Consider the following 20,764-nt stretch of genomic DNA (forward strand, 5'->3'; position numbering starts at 1 on the left):
GAGTCTCAGGCAACAGAGAAAGGGTAGGAAAGGGAGCCTTTATTACTCAGGGCTTGATCTTGAGGGGTTCGTGTTGGTGCGATACTACCGTAGAGTGGTGTTGTAGGATCAGACGGGTCCCCTTGAGGGCATTTGTGCCAATCTTGATTCCCAAATGAAGCCTCGTTTGGGTGCCCCCCCTATAAAATTCCCTAACACTCACCTTTCCATACAGCTTCCATTTCCCGAACATGCAGAAGAAGATGTTTTCCAGAAAGTTAAAATACCTGTAAAATATGCCCATCTGTATATTGCTGTAAAAATAAAGAATCTCTGAGCTCCTTATTCTTGGGGTAGTTATATTAAAAGGGGGAGGTGCATGTTGTCAGATTGCATGAGTACATATTTCTACATAAACACATGGAAGATTTTAATTTGGGTTGGTTTCTTAATTCTTATTATTTTCTAATTTTAAAAATCAAGATGAAACAAGGCCTCTGATTCAGGTCTGACCCTTTCCTTAGGCAGAGTGAAGCAATCACTTCAGGTGGCTGATGTGAAGGCCAGGCCAAGAGAGGATGGGTATGTCTGTGCCACACAGATTGCCCTTCAACAAGCCCTCAATTTGTGGTGGCTAGGGGACACTGCCGGTGTTTGTGTAAGATTGAACTCATTCTTACATGGAATGAAGGAGGGTTCTTCACCTCAAACTGCAAAATGTCTGAAATTACAATTCTATAAATCACAAATAAACAGTGCTGGTTTTTAAGTATTCCCAACCGAATCATTTAACTTAGCTTTTGAAATATTCATGTAAATAAATAGCTTTGTGATGAGTTGGCTCCTTTGCAGTCTGTGCATTCATTCCTGCACAAAGTTCATTATCTGGTGCCCAGATCCAAAGAGCTTGCAAATTCTTCAAAGAAGTTAAGTGTAGGGAACAAGAAGGAATAATTCCTCATTGTATGATTTCATAATAACCTGCTTATTGATCCCAAAGTAATGGAGGGCATCTATTTGTGAGCATGACAGAAATCATTTTTCAATGCCAGTGCTCTGTAAATGAGTTTGACCTAGATGCACATTCATTTCCCTGCATGGTTCATCTGTATTTGTAAAGCTGTCGCTGTTCAACTTTGGTTTTCCAAAGCCTGTTTGGAAAAGACATAGGATGATATTCAACCAAATTTCACTGAGATCCATTGAAGTGAATGGGTCCCTCAGTCATGTTCAGTCATTTCAGTGAGTGTACTCATGAGTAAAACCTAATTGAATACCACTCATAATTTCAAACCACCACCCTCCAGAACAGTTTTTATTTAATCTTTTGGTGAAACTTGATTGTAAGGTTGCTGTACTTGGATTTCCAAAGTACTTCATTCTGCTGTGTCCCTATTTTCCTAGTGTCCCTATTTTCCAGGGACAGTCCCGAAATTACAGAAGCCATCCTGGTTTCTGATTTGATCCCGGAATGCCCCACTTTTCCTTAAGATGTCCCTATTTTCATCGGAGAAATATTGGAGACTATGATGTTTCAGGCCTACATAAATCCAATTGTGTTCAATGGGGCTTACTCCCAGGTAAATGTTTTGAGGATTGCCACCTGGAGGTTGTAGTCAATGAACTCTTATTTAAAGTAGACCCGTTAAAATCAATGGACTTAAGTTAGTCCTGGTCATTAATGTCAGTGGGTCTGCTCCAAGTCAAAGTTAAGTAGAATACAACTCAAGAGCCTCTTTAAAAAATCTTACCTATATTCTCTCCCAACTTTGAAGCCACCAAAAGCCCACAACACAGTAGTTGGTACCTGAAACCTGACATTTCTGCTGTCCATTGGTACTCATGACAGCTGGCCATGTGCCCTTTAGGATTAGCTGTGGCTGACACTGCATCGAAGATCATTTACAGGCTGACATTTCCACTTGTCATTTATTGGAGAGTAGGCAGGGTGTCAACTTTGAAAGGCAACGGCAGAGGGCTACGAGGAGCACTCCGGACCCGGCTGTGGCTCCTGTGGCAGGACAAGAAGGCACCGAAGACCAAGGGCGTTTCCCCCATCTTTAAGAAACTCTTCTTGTTGACTTTCCAGCCCGGAGAATGTCGCAAAAAGCGGTCAAACATGAGCACGCCGACACAATGGGGATTGGCAAGGCCATCGCTGTGTTGACATCTGGAGGAGATGCCCAGGGTAAGTGAACAGGTTGCTGGTGTGTGTGTGTGTGTGTGTTGGGGGTCTCCCTTTGTGGCCTGGAGCGAATGGCAAAAAAGCAAATAGGCAGAAGTCACCACTTTTTAGCATCCAGATTTTCCCTAAACTTGGTAAGATGACTCAAGTGGAACTGATCTTGGTTGCAAATTGTAACAGGTAAATTTGTCTTTCCTCCATCCATAGCTGCCAAGTTATCCCTTTTTTACAGGGATTTTCCCTTATGCTGAATAGGCTTCCTCGCGGGAAAAGGGAAAACTTGGCAGCTATGCCTCCATCCCGCCCTGCTTTGTGAGTTTTGAGAAGCATCTAACCATTGTTGGAAGCTGAATGCTGGGCTGGGTAGACTTTTGGTTTTTGTCCAGTAAGGAGCAGTTCTTTTCTATACTGTCTCCCCTACTTTGACTTTCCCCTCCCATGCTGTCTCCAGCCTCAGTAGTTCTCTGCCTTCTTGCTGGATGCCTTTTTTCTCTTTGATATTATTTGTATTGCTTTTTTTAAAAAAGAGCCTTGAAAGCAATTTGTGGCTCATCAACCACAGTTTGCCCACCTACCACCCCCATCTTGCAAGCATCCTTAGCAAAATGAGCACTCATATAATCTACCCTCAGGTGTATTGAACCATCATTTCTCTGCTGTTCCTCCTATACTCTTACAAAGTCTGCAGTTCACTGCATCTCTTCCTGGTCTGGATTTGCCTATATCTATGTCTGTTGATTAATTTGGGGTGGGGGCACTGTGGTGTGAACAAATGCAATGAAATGCTTAAAAAAAATTCCCTCCAAAATATTTTTATTAGTTTTCAATACAGCAAAATACAGGTGCTTTTCTCAAACATGTTGACTTGTCAAGTTCTTAAGCAGATGATTCCTTATTTTCCTTATTCTGACCTTGAGATACACACACACAGCTCTGTTTTGTTTATCTGCACTCATATATCTTCTCTTGGTGTCCAAGTCCCGTCTTAGTTTCAAGATGGATTTTTTTTTTGGAAACGCATACATGCTGTTGACGGCATTGCAAGTGAACATATCACTTGGCTGAGTATTATAAATAGAAAAAAGGCCATTCCTGCCTCCAGGGACTTGCAATTTCATTTAATATTGTATTTTAAAATTGCTGTACCCTTATGGTGAAGGGTGGGTAAGAAATGGAAATACTACTGCTACTAATATATAAGGGTATATTATTATTATTATTATTATTAAATTTCTATACCACCCTATACCTGAAGGTCTCGAAGCAGTTCACATAAAATATCATTACATAAAATCAAAACAAAACCAACAACCCAATAAAAAAACCCCCAAAGAGCTAGCATTTTTAAAAAGGGTATAGGATGTAGATTAGGCATCCCCAAACTTCGGCCCTCCAGATGTTTTGGCCCACAACTCCCATGATCCCTAGCTAACAGGACCAGTGGTCAGGTATGATGGGAATTGTAGTCCCAAAACATCTGGAGGGCCAAGTTTGGGGATGCCTGATATAAATCAAGTCAGGCAATGGCCTGATTGAAAAGGAACGTTTTTGCCTGGTGCCTAAAGGTGTGAAGGCACCAGGCGAACTTCCCTGGGGAGAGCATTCCGCAGACGGGGAGCCACTGCAGAGAAGACCCGTTCTCGTGTTGCCACCCTCCAGACCTCTCAAGGAGGAGGCCCACGAAGATGGGCCTCGGAAGATGATCTCAGGGTCCTCTGGGTAGGTTCATATTGGAAGAGCCAGTCCTTGAGGTATTGTGGTCCTGAGCCATTTAAGGCTTTATAGGTCAAAACCAGCACTTTGAATTGGGCCAGGAAACTAATCCGTAGCCAGTGTAGTTGGACCAGGATTGGTATAATATGCTCAAACTGTCTTGCTCCGGTGAGCAGCCTGGTTGCTGAATTCTGCACCAGCTGAAATTTCCGAACTGTATTATATATATATATCTGGGTATAAGGCGGTATATAAATTCAATTAATAATAATGATAATAATAATAATAATAATAATAATAATAATAATAATAATAATAATACAGTCATACCTTGTGTTGCGTTCCGCTCTTCTTACGGACTTTCAGCTTACGGCATCCCAAAATGGATTAAGTCTGCAACTAGAGGTACCACTGTAATAATAATAATAATAATAATAATAATAATAATAATAATAATAATAATGTGAGAATGGGGGAGCTAACAGGGGAGGAAAGGGAAATAAATGAAAGGCTTACAAGGAAGAAATACTTTGGGTGGGGTTCACCTGAAGAACCCGGTCAGTGGACAGGTACACGAGGATTTTGGGGCCCCTTATGTGCTCCCTGAAACTGACTCTCCTGACCCCAACCCCAGAACAGTGCATGGAGAGATGTTGTTCCATCTGGCAAGCTAGAATACTGGTACAGGAAAAAGATTTATTGGAGCACCATGTTGAATTCCACGCACTGTTACTAAATCACTCAGTGTGACCCAGGCTAGGACTTACTCTCATACTACTTTGTGATGCCATTCTGTTGTGACTTTGTTGTGGTGGTGGAAGAGCTACTACTAATAAGCAAGAAGCAGCAGTGTGTGTGTGTGTCATACATACTTTTACTGCTGCTGTTGATCTGATGTGATAACTTGAGAGGCTTTTTGCAAAATGTCTTGTCACAATCACATGGCCTGGCAACATGACTTCACAAGGGCTACACTACATCACAAACCCACTGCCCATGGATGCAGCAGTTAAGTATGTATGGTTGTGGACAGGAGTGCAATATGGGGAAGAAACCTAATCCTTGGCTGGTTTACTGGAAATCCCAACTATGGACGTACGTACCTATATTACAACTTTACTGGTGGATATTCTCCGCAGTTGTGTTGCTTTATGAAGGGCTGTTGCAGTCTAGACCAGGCATCCCCAAACTGTGGCCCTCCAGATATTTTGGCCTACAACTCCCATGATCCCTAGCTAAGAGGACCCAGTGGTCAGGGATGATGGGAATTGTAGTCCAAAACATCTGGAGGGCCGAAGTTTGGGGATGCCTGGTCTAGACAGATGCCAAACAATAACTTCTGATGTAACCCAGAGGTACAGCTTAACGTCTAACACATTAAAGCATGGACACATCTAGCTTCAAATGATAGGTGACAAAATGACTAGTTTGGCGCTGGTATCTGAGACAAATCTTCTCACATTTGCCCTGTAGATAGGCCATACTTGGTTAATGGACACACACAAAAAAAACTTTGAGAAGTCGTAGTCTTCTGGTGGTAAGAAATGGTGGCCAATGTGGTGCCTTCCAGATGTTGCTGGACTACAACTCCCATCATCCCTGACCATTGGCTGTGCTGGTTGGGGCTGATGTGAATCAACAGCATGTGAAGGGGCACCCTTATAGGCTGCTCTTCCCTTAAGGCAGGAGTCGGCAAGGCTTACCGGGCATGGGTCAGATCACTCCCGCGGAGATCCTCCGTAGGCCGGACCAGCGCAGCGTGACACTGGAAATTGCGTCTGCGCATTTCCGCGGCGCTGGAAATCGCTTCTGCGCATGCCCAGACGCTGAAAAATGTGCCTGCGCAGATGCAATTTCTGGCATCTGGGCATGCGCAGAAGCAATTTTTGGAGCTGTGGAAGCGAGTGCTTGCGTGGCGCTGTGCTGGTTTAGCGCTGAGCATGGGACTAGCTGAGCAGGCAGCTCAGTTTGGGGGTGGCTCGTGGGCCGGTTAAACAGCCTCCGTGGGGCGCTTCCAGCCCATGGGCCTTAGGTTGCTGACCCCTGCCTTAAGGTATATGTGGAAGCAGAGCCCAACAAGGCTGCAAGAACTATGTGAAAGAGGTGATGGCTTTAAGGAAGGCTAAAGGGATGTATTTAATGGAAGGATGTTTCTGGCTCACTCCTGCATCCATTCTCAGGCTGCACAGCTGATGTGGTAGCATTATGCAGCCTTTCAATATTCGTGGACTCATTTATCATAACCCATCAGTCCCAGCCAGCATGGCCAATGATCAGGGAAGATGGGAGTTGGAGTCCAACAACATCTGGAGGGCCATAGAGTGCCTGGAGGCGGTTGGAGGATGGATGGCGGCTAACAGATTGAGGTTGAATCCTGACAATACAGAAGTACTGTTTGTGGGGGACAGGAGGTGGGCAGGTGTGGAGGACTCCCTGGTCCTGAATGGGGTAACTGTGCCCCTGAAGGACCAGGTGCGCAGCCTGGGAATCATTCTGGACTCACAGCTGTCCATGGAGGCGCAGGTCAATTCTGTGTCCAGTGCAGCTGTCTATCAGCTCCATCTGGTACGCAGACTGAGACCCTACCTGCCCGCAGACTGTCTCACCAGAGTGGTGCATGCTCTGGTTATCTCCCGCTTGGACTACTGCAATGCGCTCTACATGAGGCTACCTTTGAAGGTGACCCGGAAACTACAACTAATCCAGAATGCGGCAGCTAGACTGGTGACTGGGAGCGGCCGCCGAGACCACATAACACTGGTCTTGAAAGATCTACATTGGCTCCCAGTACGTTTCCGAGCACAGTTCAAAGTGTTGGTGCTGACCTTTAAAGCCCTAAATGGCCTCGGTCCAGTATACCTGAAGGAGCGTCTCCACCCCCATCGTTCTGCTGGACACTGAGGTCCAGTACCGAGGGCCTTCTGACGGTTCCCTTGTTGCGAGAAGCCAAGTTGCAGGGAACCAGGCAGAGGGCCTTCTCGGTGGTGGCGCCTGCCCTGTGGAATGCCCTCTCATCAGATGTCAAAGAGAAAAACAGCTACCAGATTTTTAGAAGACATCTGAAGGCAGCCCTGTTTAGGGAGGCTTTTAATGTTTAATTGTTTTATTTCATTTTTCTGTTGTAAGCCGCCCAGAGTGGCTGGGGAAACCCAGCCAGATGGGTGGGGTATAAATAATATATTATTATTATTATTATTATTATTATTATTATTATTATTATTATTATTATATATACCTGGAGGGCAGCACTAGAGCCAAAAATGGATGGGTCCATTTCCACTCGCCATTTCCAGATAGGGGGAACCCAGTGCTGCATGAAATTAGGTCAACGGTTGCCTGCAAGTTATCCACTACTGCACAGTGCAGGGCCCTTCCTTTTTGTCCTTCAGATGATGGGGAGCCTAGGAGATTTCTGACTCAATAAATGCTTGGTGTGTTGTCTCCTAGGGTGAATTTGGATTAAAAGAATTGGCAGGATTGGCGAGGCGGATGCAATGGCATAACAGAAATGAAAAACCTAACAGACTAATGCGAGAATGTTACATTAAGACCGATCTTAAAAATCTACAATGGATAAGTAAAAAAGGAGAAGAGGACATTTTGCAGAAGGGCATCCTATGTTATAACCATATGTTTAGAAATCTTGGACCAATATTATTATTTATTATCCAAGACCTCTATTAGAAGGCGAACAGTTCACTTTTTGAAAAGGCAATTTGGAAATTTTCAGATATAGAAAGAAAGTAAGATGGAAACCTATTAAGACTGGAAGTGTGTGCAGACCGTTGAACAAGGGGAAGCTAACTTAAAGACAGAACCATCTTGATATCAGCATTTGGGAATAGGTCCTTTTTCGATAGGCTGATGAGAAGTCTCATTCGATATTTTTCAGCTGTGCTGGCAAGCAGGCAATGAGGTATATGTACTTGTGTACATGATGATCATAATTGGAAGAAAGGTTTAAAAGCGGTGGTGGTTTGGCATCCACCTCAGCCTTCTCTTAGCCCAAGCTTTCCTCAGCTGCATCCATGATCGCAGCTTGTTTGTGAAGCAGTCACATGACTTAGAGAGGTTTTTTGGGGTGGGGGAGAAATGGCATTGAATTACAGTCCCTCTCTTGGTGTGGTATATTTTGGAGCCAGCAAGCACAGTGGCCTGGCAGAGGGGGGTACCTCAGGAACTTGTTTTAAATGTCAGCGGGTCAAAAATAAAATGTGCAAATCATCTGAGGGTGGGATCATGGGAGACTTAGGAGTCTGGGTCAAGCATACTGACCTGAGGCAGTAAGAAACCACACGTACACCAAGGAGGCTGAGAAACAGCAGCGTGGGTTTAAGGGTCAGGTGATGCCATAATAAAGGCTCCACATCACACACTTACCACATTTATTTATAAACAAACAAACAAATGCATTTCTAGGCCACCCACTTGCAAAAATCAGGGTGGCATACAACAGCATGAAAACATTTAAAAACAACACAAAGCAATCATTAAAATGACTGTCTACTCAAGGGAGATTTTAAGCAACTGCATAGGCCTGTCAGCATAAAAAAAATAGTTCAGGAGATCACCTCTAAGTTGACAGCACAGATATATGAGGAAAAACAGCAATTGCACATCAATGGAGCTTCAGTGTTGTAGTAGGCTGGTTATACCATACTGTATATTCCGGCGTATAAGACGCCTGGGCGTATAAGACGACCCCCGACTTTTGAGAAGATTTTCCTGGGTTAAAAGGTAGTCTTATATGCAGGAATATACAGTAAATTGAATGTCACAGCAGCATCAAGGCCAGGCAAATAAGGCAGAGCTCTATAGAAATAGAGACACCCCCATCTAGGGATGTTAGAAGGCATCAATTTCTGTTCCGATCTGTGTTCATTGCAAGCAGCACTGTTTCCGTTCCACTTCAGTTTGGTTTCCAACAAAGACCAGGGGCGTACCCAGGATCAAATTTGGGGGGCAAGGGCGGGGCCAATGCACGGGAGGGAAGGGGCTACAGTGGGAATGTGGGCGGGGCTATGTGGCCTGCGCCTTTCAGATGTCCCGAGGAGGCGGCCCCAGGCTCCCGCTCCCCTAAAAATAAGCAGCAATGCACTCTAAAATATACCATCAAACAAATAAAATAGCTGAAAACAACAGAGCAGCTTAGAACAATCATTAACAAAACTTACAGTGTTTGGGCATATAAATAAGTATTAATCTGGTGCCAAATCTAGAGCAGTGTGGGTGCTTTTCATACTTGTTAGGAGATTAGAGCTGTGAGTCACTAGTCTTTTCTGTTTCCTTTATATTCTGACTTAAGCCCCCAGGGGGTCTTGTTCACCTTCCCATGGCTTCTCCTGTGATTCAGTAAGAACTAGATATGGTTGGAACAGAATCTGCCTCAGGAAATGGTAAGTTCTTCATTGTTGAAGGCATTTATGCAGCCCTCAGTCAGATAGGTGGTGTAGTTGCATCTTCCTTGGTAGATCTTGTACTGATCTCAGACAGATGACTTCCAGATTCCCTTCAATCTCTCTGATTGTAAAGTAGAGCAAGACATAGCCCACAGGAATCTCCTTGGGTTTCATCTCAGATAAGTACGGTATGTAATGTATTAAAAAATTGTCCAAGTAGCACCTTAGAGACCAACTAAGTTTGTTCTGGGTACAGTGGTACCTCGACATCCAAACGATTCGACTTCCAAAGGTTTCGTTTTCCGAAGTCGACAACCCCGGAAGTCTTTTCGGCGCTTCGACAACCAAAGACTTCGACTTACAAAGATGGCCGTGGAACGGATCGTCTTCATAAGTCGAGGTACCACTGTACTGTATAAACTTTCGTGTGCATGCAAACTTCTTCAGATACGGTATCTGCATATGGAATGCATGCACACAAAAGCTTATACCCAGAACAAACTTAGTTGGTCTCTAAGGTGCTACTGGACATTTAGTTATTTATTTTGACTGCGTCAGACCAACACAGCTACCTTACCTGAATAAGTAATGTACATATTGTTGTTTATACAATACATTAGCAAAGTGTCGTGCTCTCAAAAATGGTGTTGAACTACAACTCCCATCAGCCCTGCCAGGCATGACAGGAGCCATGGACCAGGCACACCTGAAGGGCACATTGTCTACCTCTCCAGTGCTGTCATCCAGATTGCTTGTGGATGGCATTGTGACCTCTCTTCTACCTTCTCTCTGAACAGGCATGAATGCTGCTGTCCGGGCAGTGGTCAGAGTGGGAATATACACTGGGGCCAAAGTGTACTTTGTTCATGAGGTAGGTAGATTTGCTGGCTTTCTTTACTTGAGTAGGGATTGTATCTAAGGCCTGGTCGACTCATGGAACAGAATGAGGCGTGGAATCCCCTTACTTACAACATTCTCATGAAACTAGGGACATTCCATTCTAAAGCATAGAATGTCTCTATTTTCTAGAGTGGGCTGCATCACTTGAAGCTACAGGGGGCTACAGTTTAACCATTTTTGAACTTGCACTCGTGTAAAATTCCTGCAAGCTAAACGCACACACACTCATAGCTGCCAAGTCTCCCGTATTCCCCGGGAAATCCCCATTTTTCCAGCTGTTCCTAGCTGAAAAAACAGATTTTTTTGTTTTCCCCCGGTTTATTCTGGCGCGGCGGCCATTTTGGAACTGGGCGGAGCATGCTCAGAAGCAACTTTTTGATGCTGCTCTGCCCAGTTCCAAAATGGCTACAGTGCGACTTCTGGCGTGGTGGCCATTTTGGAACTGGGCAAAGCAGCATCAAAAGTCACTTCTGAGCATGCTCCGCCCAGTTCCAAAATGGTGGCAGCGCTACTTCCGGTCTGCTACTTCCACCCGGTCCCTTATTTCTCCGACAGCAACTTGGCAGGTATGCACACACCAGAGAGGAACGTTCGAGCTCCGCCTCTTCCCGCCCGTACTAGGTTTTTGCTTACTCATGGTAAGCTTTTTCTGCTGGAGAGTATTCACAAATATTATGCTCCATCTTCAGACTTGAATGGTATATTCCATTCTTCCACCTCGTTCTACTGCAAATGGATTTATTATTTTGTTAACACTGCTGCTGATTGCTGCTGCTAGACCAAATGGACTATTAGAGTCGCCATAGGTTGCATAGCAACTGTAATGCCAGACCAGCTACCCTGCTGCTCCACAGTCCCTATGCAAGGATTGCCCTTTGTTGGGGTGCTTCCTGTTCAATGTTGCTACAGTGGCTAAAGGAGCTGGAAATATCCTGCGGTCGAACAATGCACCAGCCTGGCAATGTCGTTGAACTGCATCTTGTCCTTAATGTTCCTTCTTCAGTATAGTTTGCTGTAGCAACAGCTCACAGCTATGGTGTCTCTATCTTCTTGAGTTAACCAGCTCTAGAGGAGATTGAGATGGAGGCTCAAAAAGGCTTCTCTTTTCAAATAATCTCTTCTGACTTCTGTTTCAGGGCTACCAAGGGCTTGTGGACGGCGGTGACAATATTAAGGAAGCAACATGGGAAGGTGTTTCTATGATGCTGCAGCTGGTAAGTCGGTCCCTTGGATTTTGTCCCTCAGGCTGTGAGAGGTTTCAGAGCTGTCCTCCTTTCCCTAGGTGTCACCAGTGCTAAGATTTCAGAGTTTTATGATACTACTGAACCACTTGGTGCCCCCCTGATGTTTTCAACCGTTTATTTATTTCACAAAATGTATACGGTGGTACCTCGGGTTACAAACACTTCGGGTTACAAACGCTTCAGGTTACAGACTCTGCTAACCCGGAAGTACTTTGCCTCAGGATGAGAACAGAAATCGCGTGGTGGCAGTGGGAGGCCCCATTGGCTAAAGCGGTACCTCAGGTTAAGAACAGTTTCAGGTTAAGAACGGACCTCCAGAATGAATTAAGTTCTTAACCAGAGGTACCACTGTATACTGCTTTGTTTTTTTTAAAAAAAGCATAGCCGGAAATCCTCCAAGTGGATTTCAGAAACACAGCAACAATGAAATTATCAGTAGAAAAATATTAATTTAAAACAGTTATTTAAAGCATCCCCCCCAAAAAAATTTTTAAAAAATCAATGTTAAGCTAAAGACCAGATTAAAACACGTCAACATTCTCCATATCTGGGTAGACTTGCCTAAACCAAAAAGTTTTTAGCAAGTGCCAAAAAGAATGAATGGGACCATAATGTGGGTGCTGCCACACTAAGTGATAAATTGCTTACAAATGAAGAACGATAACTCCCTTCATCCCTATTGATTATGCTGGCTGAAGCTGGTGAGAAATGTAGTTCAAAACACCTGGAGGGCACTAGGTTGGGGAAAGCTGCTATAGAATTAGGGCATGGTTTGCATTTCATTGGGTTGGATCCAGACTTGTGCTCAGCCAAGTTCTACTTGCATTGGTGAAAGTGGGCAGGGTGGTGGGTTGTTGTTTTGTTATTCCTTCTTTGCCTCTGCAATCCCCTGTGCCTCCATCAAATCTGCCCCAGAGGTGTGTTTTTTGACAGGGGCATATTTATGGACACTATACATGACATAATCCCCAGTGGGATTTTAATTTTAACCTTGTAAAAATATCTTAAACCTCTGGAAATATCGAAGTGGTCAGTCCAGTGTTATTTTTATTTTATTTTTAAATGTTATTCTTTTCCCCTTTGAGAAGTTCCTTTGCTCCTTCTCCAGTTTGAGGAAAGTCACTGGCTGGTTGAGTGAGGGGCTCCTGTCACGAGGAAAATTATTGTAACATCTTGACCTTTTCGCCAGTTGGGGTCACTGGCAAAGTCGTCCATCTTAAGTGTAATGATATCACCAGAGCTGGGGTCACAATGAATGCCTGAGACCCAAAATAACTCGAAACCCAAGCTGACCTTTGCTTGCAGCCATACTTGCATGAGTCAGGGCTTTTTTGGATTTCATAAACAAGAATTGCAGAGGATTCTGGTCTGACCACAACTCTCTTTAGGCATCCAGACTGTAGAGATAGAGGATCACATGTAGCAAACATGTATTATCTCTCCCAGTGTATCTCTTTTTTGTAGAAAAAGAAGTGCCAGAACTCACCGCGAACAACTCCCTTGTTCTCTTATAATGGCAATGGCGCCCACCAGAGAGGTGCCAGAACTGAGTTCTGGCTGAAAAAATGTCCTGATCTCTCCTCACCAACCCTTTGCACATAACAGTGAATTGGGTGAAATTCTCAACCACTGCTTTACAAAACACTTCGACCTGTTGCAGCTAATGGATTTTGGTGATGGTGAAGATGCCTTGATCTTTGTAGTGAGGAGAATTTATTTGGTGGGCAGAGAGAGCAGGGAGGTGTAGATACACTGAATCAGGAGATCAGGCGGCAGCCATTTTCCTCAAAAAGAATGAACCTGAGAATTATAGGTCATAGCCTTTCTGGACATTGTCTCTTTTTAGAGTAGCTTGAGAACCGTAGTTGAGCGGAGTGGGACTTGGGGATCTGTTTACCTCAATAAAGAAGCTCCAGGACAAGCCCAGCCATGAGGGAAAGTGAAGCAGCCACCTCAAATGGCAGATGGGGCGTCAGGGAGAGAATAATGGAGTCAGACCTATGTCTCCTAAGCTATCTTGTTTCCCTGATAGTGTTGGATGCTATGCTGTTGTTAACCAGCTACCCTCTCTCAACCTAACCTACCTCACAGGTTTGTTGTGAGGATAAAATGGGAGAAGGGGGAGAATGATGTTTGCTGCCTTGACATCCTTGGCAGGAGAGAGAGGATGAAATGAACTTTTGCTTGCTCTTCTGGAAAGATGTCCAGCAGTGCTCCCATGTGGATCAACTTATTTTTAATATATAAATTTATACAGTATATTAAAGTTATACTGTACAAGATTCTGCAAAATACAGTGTTATCAAATAGAATCTGATGGCAATATGCATAGTCCATGTAGAATAATAGAATTGTAGAGAGTTGGAAGGAACCCCCAGGGACATCTAGTCCAACCCCCTGCCATGCAGGAATCTCAGCTAAAGCATCCATGACAGATGCCCATCCAACCTCTGCTTAAAAACCTCCAAGGAAGGAGAGTCAACAGCCTCCCAAAGGAGGTTCTACTGTCAAACAGCTCTCACTGTTGGAAAGTACTTCCTGATGTTTAGTCGAAAACTCATTTCTTGAAATTTGGAGCCATTGGTTCGAGTCCTACCCTCCAGACCAGGAGAAAACAAGTTTGTTCTCTCTTTCAGGTTGACAGCCCTTGAGATATTTGAAAATGGCTATAATATCAATAATAGTTCACTGTTGAACAAATACAGACATAAAATAAAACCAAAATAAATAAACCACAGGTATGTGAATGCGTGGAAGGTAGCGACTAAAACTATTTATACCCGTTGTTCCCAATGTGGGGCACACGCCCCACAGGGGGACAATTTGATTTTGACGTGGGCAATTTGAGAATGAGTTAGACCAAGTTAATGGCTTTTTAGGCTTCTTCCACATGAATAGGAGGGATGCAGGTGGTGCTGTGGGTTAAACCACAGAGCCTAGGGCTTGCCGATCAGAAGTTCGGCGGTTCGAATCCCCGCGATGGGGTGAGCTCCCGTTGCTCAGTCCCAGCTCCTGCCAACCTAGCAGTTCAAAAGCACGTCAAAGTGCAAGTAGATAAATACCCTGTTTCCCCTTTTTTAATACGTAGTCATGGTAGGTAACGCTCCAAGCGGGAAGCTCAACGGCGTTTCCGTGTGCTGCTCTGGTTCGCCAGAAGCAGCTTTGTCATGCTGGCCACAAGACCTGGAAGCTATACGCCGGCTCCCTTGGCCAATAATGCAAGATGAGTGCTGCAACCCCAGAGTCGGTCACGACTGGACCTAATGGTCAGGGGTCCCTTTACCTTTACCTTTACCATATGAATAGAGGTTCACTTTTTGAATAATCACAGGATTTTAGAGATACTTAGGTGGGGCATGGCCAAAAAAAGGTTGGGAACTACTGGTTTATACCATAGACACAATGGTTAAACAAGGCAAGGTTGCAAAACATGGACCCTTTTCTACCAATAGAAAGTAATTAAAGTATTCAAAAGTATTTGTTCATGGGCTGAGGGGGAGCCCCCCTCATCTGAAGCAGCTTTCTTGTCATGGTACCTATGACCTAAAGTATTTTTTTTCCTCCCTCGATTTTTTTCTTCTTCCAGATTTGCTTGAGGGACTCCTTCTCTTGATCATAGCAGCACCTAAGTTAGGTGGCCATAATGTTGTATTCCAGCTCTCACACTCTCACCTGGTTTGTCCCCTCACCTAGGGTGGCACCGTCATCGGAAGTGCCAGGTGCATGGACTTCCGTGCCCACGAAGGACGCCTGAAGGCTGCTCGCAACCTGGTGAAGAAAGGAATCACAAACTTGTGCGTGATCGGGGGAGACGGCAGCTTGACTGGAGCAGATACCTTCCGAGCGGAGTGGCCCAGTTTGCTGCAGGAACTAGTTAAGACAGGTATTGCCAAGGAGGGCACTTAAAAACTGGATGCCAAGTCCCCTAACCGTTGGCTGTGCTGGCAAGAGTTGGAATCCAACAATATTTGGAGAAGCTCAGCTTAGCCACACTTGCTCTAAGGCCTGACCTGCAGGATAAAGGGAGAATAGGGAGGACGATTGCTTTCTTTTTGCTAGTTTTAGGCTAAGAGCGAACTTTCAGGGATAGTGTAATTATATCCTATGCTGATATTTCACTGGTTCTTTGCCTAATAACTTTCCAGGTGGCATCACGGCAGAAGAAGCCAGCAAGTCTAGTCACCTAAACATTGTTGGCATGGTTGGCTCAATTGATAACGACTTTTGTGGCACTGACATGACCATTGGAACGGACTCCGCTCTCCACAGGATAATGGAAATAGTGGATGCTATCACCACCACGGCTCAGAGGTGAGACTTGTGGGCATTGTGCAGGCCCCTTTGTTTTCTACAGTTCCTGAACGGCACTGTGAGAATCTCTTTTTGCAGCTTAAAAAAGAGAGAAGAAAACAAAGTCCTAGCCCTTAAGGCTAGGCTTGAAAGTGTATATAGACGGCAGTTGCAGAGCAATCTCAGAAGGTCTTTGCCCTTCCTCATGCAGGAGCATATAAAATGGGAAATAATATATTTGCAAATACAGGCAAAATTTGGCTCAATATGCCTACTCTCTGTTGTAGAATTTTAAAATATATATATACCGGTATCTTAGATAAGGGTGTGGTGTGTGTGTGTGTGTGTGTGTGTGAGAGAGAGAGAGAGAGAGAGAGAGAGAGAGAGAGAGAGAGAGAGAGAGAGAGAGAGAGAGAGAGAACAAGAAAATATAAGGATCTTCAAGGTAAACCTTGTGCACAGTGGTGTAGCATGGGGGGGGATCTGTGGCCCCAGGCATATTTTTGCAACCAGGCACCCCCACAACAGGCTTCCCCTTATCAGAGCCGGGCTCCGGTGCACGAGGGAGCTGCAGAAACAGTTTCCTCACATGACGACCCAACACAGCCGTAGCTCCACTCCCAGGTCAAGCCTGAACCAGGGATGGAGAAAAGAGTCTCGGCGGCAATCTTGGCTGGGCGGTGCCATGCAAGGATGCTGCCAAGCAGCTTTCCCTTGTTTGACCACAGCTCCACTCCAGGGTCACACCTGGCCCTGGGCGCAGCAGGCTCCCTCTATGCCTCACCCAGTGCCAGATTTATGTATAAACTAAACAAGCTATAGCTTAGGGCCCCACTCTCTTGGGAGCCCCAAAAAATTTTAAAGGGGGGGGGAACTGGACGTACATTTCCAAAATATGATAAAAAAACAAATAAAATAAAACCTACATACAGCAACAGTGTTTTGTGTTATGTAGGCTCCTATTTGTTATGTGCAAATGGCTTTAGATACCTATTAGGTTCATAGATTACCATATAGCATATATTCAACACAAAAACCAGTGACAATTTGTTGTTGACAAAGGACAGCTGGACATATAAAGGGCCCCATTGCCTTCAGTAGCTTAGGGCCTCATCAAACCTAAATCCGGCCCTGGCCCCACCCCCTTGGGGGGGCGTGTCCCTTGTGCCCAATCCGAGTTGCGGTAGTACCAGTACTGTATATGCTTCGCCACTACTTGTGCATGTTTTAATGAGGTATTTTGAGGACCTTCTTGGCAACAGTTGAAGTGACCTGGAACTCTTTTTTTTTTTCTGAGAAGAGCCTGTGCAATCCCTTGTCTTTCTAATTATGTGAGAATCTGTGTGGATAGTAGTATTTTAAAAAATTGAAAACAAGAACAAAAAAGATAACCATTAGCAGTAAGAAACCTGGTGCCAAGATGTGGAATGATGAGCAAACGGCACAAGCTGAAGCTATCCCTAATTTTCCCCTACATACAAAACTCAAATCTTTTCTGGAATGTTTAAAACATTTCTTTTTTTTAAAAAAAATACTCACAATGCTTTATTATTTGTTTTGCCTTGCAGTCACCAGAGGACATTTGTGCTGGAGGTCATGGGTCGTCACTGCGGGTAGGAATTTCTATTCTTATTTCTCTCAAATGTCACGTTTTAAAATGCATTTTGATCATTATTTTTTTAGAACGGCAGCACAAAAATCAATGAAGTGAACGATCTGAAGCAGGCATAGGTAACCTTCGGCCCTCCAGATGTTTTGGCCTACAACCTCCCATGATCCCTAGCTAACAGGACCAGTGGCCAGAGATGATGGGAATTGTAGTCCAAAACATCTGGAGGGCCGGAGGTTGCCTATGCCTGAATTCTGAAGGATAATTACATTCTGATCCACACACTAGCCCAGGAAGTGTGGATCCAGTTGGTGCTGGAATTCAGAAAGATCAAATTTCTCCAGTCTGAGTGCAGTCTGGGTCTCCCCAGAGAGAGGATGATATGAATCCGTCTCCAATCAGACCTAAGTAACCTTTAAGAAAGCACCTTCCCTGCTTGGGTTTTTCAAGCACTCTTGCTAGGTTAAAATCTTGCACCAAATCAATAATGGCTCATTGTTCGGCTTTTATCTCTTCCTCTAGTTACCTAGCCCTTGTAACAGCCTTGGCAAGTGGTGCAGACTGGGTTTTCATTCCAGAATCTCCACCAGAGGACGACTGGGAAGATCACTTGTGCAGGAGGCTAACTGAGGTAACCAAAATATACAAGTATCCAAATCAGAGGGCTAACTGCCTAGTCCTTAAGGTTTTCTCAGACATAAATCCCACAGTGTTCAGTTGGAATTATGCTTATGATTACAGCCTCTGTTAACACATCCACCAATATGTGGCCCTTCATTATTTGTTTCTTAACATATTGGCTCAGTAGAATCATAGAATCATAGAGTTGGATGGGACTCCCAAGTATCATCCGGTCCAACCCCCTGCAATGCAGGAATCTCAGCTAAAATATCCATGAGAGGTGACCATCCAACCTCTGCTTAAAAACCTCCAAGGAAGGAGAGTCCACAACCTCCTGAGGGAGACCATTCCACTGTCAAACAGCTCCTGCTGTCAGAAAGTTCTCCCTGATGCTTAGTCAGAATCATCAGGAATCTGCCATGGAAGCTTTAGGTGTGATTTTTGCAGCTGCTGTTTAAGTTGCAAAACAACAAAGGACGGGACAGATCAATGGAGAATTTCTGAAACAACAATGGGATATTAGCTCTGCCTAAGGCATGATGGAGAACAGCAACAAACCAGGAGAAGATAGACATAACATTTTACAAGGACAGGAAGAAACATCACGGACAGAATAATTGCCACAAACAGGAAGAATAAGGATATAGTTTGAGCCCTCAGTTGTAGTTTCATAAATCATTTCATGTGTCAATACGAATGGAAGTTGTTAACATTGCAGTTGTATAAGGGATTGTTATCTTGACTGGAGTGTAATTGAAATTAATAAGATTTTTGGAATGCAGAAATAAAGAAAATCATCAAACCATCAATTGTAGCATGTGGCAGGCCACCTAAATTATATAATTTGTTATCTGAGTGTTTGGTATTAGTAATGGGGCTATTATTGGACTGTAATTGAAAATTAATATAAAAAAAATATCTAAAAAAAATAGGACACTGCCCCACCAAACTCAAACTGCCTCCACCTTCCTGCCCTCATAGAACCAGTGTGGGGTGGCTTACCTTTCATCGGCTTCACCTACTGTTTGCCTTTCTGCCTTACCAATCCCAGCAGGCACCAGCTACCGGTATCACTAAACTAGTGTATTATTTGCATCCATTGGTGAGCTCAACACATATCCTTAGAGCAGCTTTTGTTACAAGGGACTTGTATGTGTGCACTTAACACATGACACACATGCTTGGGGGGGATCTTTTGTGCGGCTCAACCATGCACCACCCTGAGAATGCATGTAAGGGAGATCAAAATCCAAAAATTCACAGTGGGGTGGAAAAGGGAATTCAGCTACACACTAAACCACGTGTTTCAGCATACAAAAAATAAACACTTCCAAAATGGCAGCAATACGTACACTGTAATGTGTTGATGCTGTGTACTGTACTGGCTGGAGAATGTTTAAAAATGCAAAACAGTTGAAGTATTTGGAGTCAGTGAAAGAAATCTGCACCAAAACAATGGGATACCCTCACGTATCCCAAGTCACCTCAAGGGCCTGGTGAGCTGGAGAAGCTAGACCAGGCACCCCCAAACTGCGGCCCTCCAGATGTTTTGGCCTACAACTCCCATGATCCCTAGCTAACAGGACCAGTGGTCGGGGAAGATGGGAATTGTAGTCCAAAACATCTGGAGGGCCGAAGTTTGGGGATGCCTGAGCTAGACAAACCTAGGGTAGCCTGAGTTTCACAGTCAGGCCCTCTCTAGGCTGCACAAAACTGTCTCCAGCCTTGATTAAGGAATTGGGGGAATATGGCAGCAGCAACTGAACAGAGAAGAGTACCACAATTGATGGCACTGAAAGCTGTCGAGAGGTCCAAGAGGGTTGGGTTCCTGGCAGCCTTTCTTGACTGACCAAGGCAGTTTCTGTCTCCAAACCAGGACTGGAACATGGTTTGAAGTGGATCTCTCTCTCTCTCTCTCTCTCTCTCTCTCTCTCTCTCTCTCTCTCTCTCTCTCTCTCTCTCTCTCTCTCTCTCTCTCTCTCTCCTCTTCCTCCTCCTCCTCCTCCTCCTCCTCTTCTTCTTCTTCTTCTTCTTCTTCTTCTTCTTCTTCTTCTTCTTCTTCTTCTTCTTCTTCTTCTTCTTCTTCTTCTTCTTCTCCACAGACAAGAACCCGAGGCTCAAGGCTGAACATAATTATTGTGGCTGAAGGAGCAATTGATAAGCACGGCAAGCCGATCACCTCAGAAGACATTAAAAGTGTGGGTGATGCAATCCTGTTTCTGCTTGAAGCATCTGTGTCAGTGTCCTTTGCCCTAACATTGAGATTGAGCTGAAATACTCGCTGGGAGGCAGAATGCCTGGTTTATTGTCCTGCACAGTTAAAAAGGGCGGGTTTGTACAACCAAACGACTCAAAGAGTCTCCCTCTGTTGTCCAGTGAACATTCTTAACTTTGAAGGGATAGTGTCATTTTTATGCACCTCTCTTCTCTCTGCAGCTGGTTGTGAAACGCCTGGGCTATGACACTAGAGTCACCATCCTTGGACATGTGCAGCGTGGTGGGACCCCCTCTGCCTTTGATCGCATCCTGGTAAAAAGCAATACAGTTTTGTTTCTGATGCTTCGTATAGATGACATGCCTGTAAACAATATTGCAATTTGGAGTCAGAGGCAGGAGGAGAAATTTCTAAAGGTGTAGTCCAGGTGTGGGGAACCTTTGAGCCTCCAGATGTTGCTGAGCTGCAATTCCCATAATCCCTGGCCGTTGGCCCTGCTTGCTGGGGCTGATGGGAGCTGCAGTTCAGCAACACCTGGCGGCCCCAAGATTTCCCACACTTGATGCAGTCCCGCTGCGTCTAGGTCAGGCATCCCCAAACTGCGGCCCT

At 44.6% G+C, this 20,764-nt stretch overlaps 1 protein-coding gene across 4 annotated transcripts in view; it reads left to right on the forward strand.

The window, feature by feature from the left end:
- PFKM (phosphofructokinase, muscle) overlaps positions 1-20,764 on the forward strand; it is a 44,843-nt gene that overhangs the window by 11,624 nt on the left and 12,455 nt on the right. For 2 of the 4 annotated variants that reach the window (XM_088661250.1, XM_088661251.1), the window contains exons 2-10: positions 1,923-2,167; positions 10,074-10,147; positions 11,313-11,390; positions 15,114-15,303; positions 15,566-15,731; positions 17,279-17,323; positions 17,842-17,950; positions 20,043-20,138; positions 20,377-20,469. In XM_088661250.1, coding sequence (XP_088517376.1) covers positions 2,077-2,167; positions 10,074-10,147; positions 11,313-11,390; positions 15,114-15,303; positions 15,566-15,731; positions 17,279-17,323; positions 17,842-17,950; positions 20,043-20,138; positions 20,377-20,469 — 942 coding nt within the window. In that variant the 5' untranslated portion in view covers positions 1,923-2,076. The remainder of the gene's footprint in view (positions 1-1,922; positions 2,168-10,073; positions 10,148-11,312; positions 11,391-15,113; positions 15,304-15,565; positions 15,732-17,278; positions 17,324-17,841; positions 17,951-20,042; positions 20,139-20,376; positions 20,470-20,764) is intronic. The other 2 variants (XM_088661252.1, XM_035099484.3) reach the window with 1 other exon arrangement.

Source organism: Zootoca vivipara, chromosome 2 (assembly GCF_965207765.1).
Source record: "Zootoca vivipara chromosome 2, rZooViv2.hap1.1, whole genome shotgun sequence".
NCBI classification, from domain to species: Eukaryota; Metazoa; Chordata; class Lepidosauria; order Squamata; family Lacertidae; genus Zootoca; species Zootoca vivipara.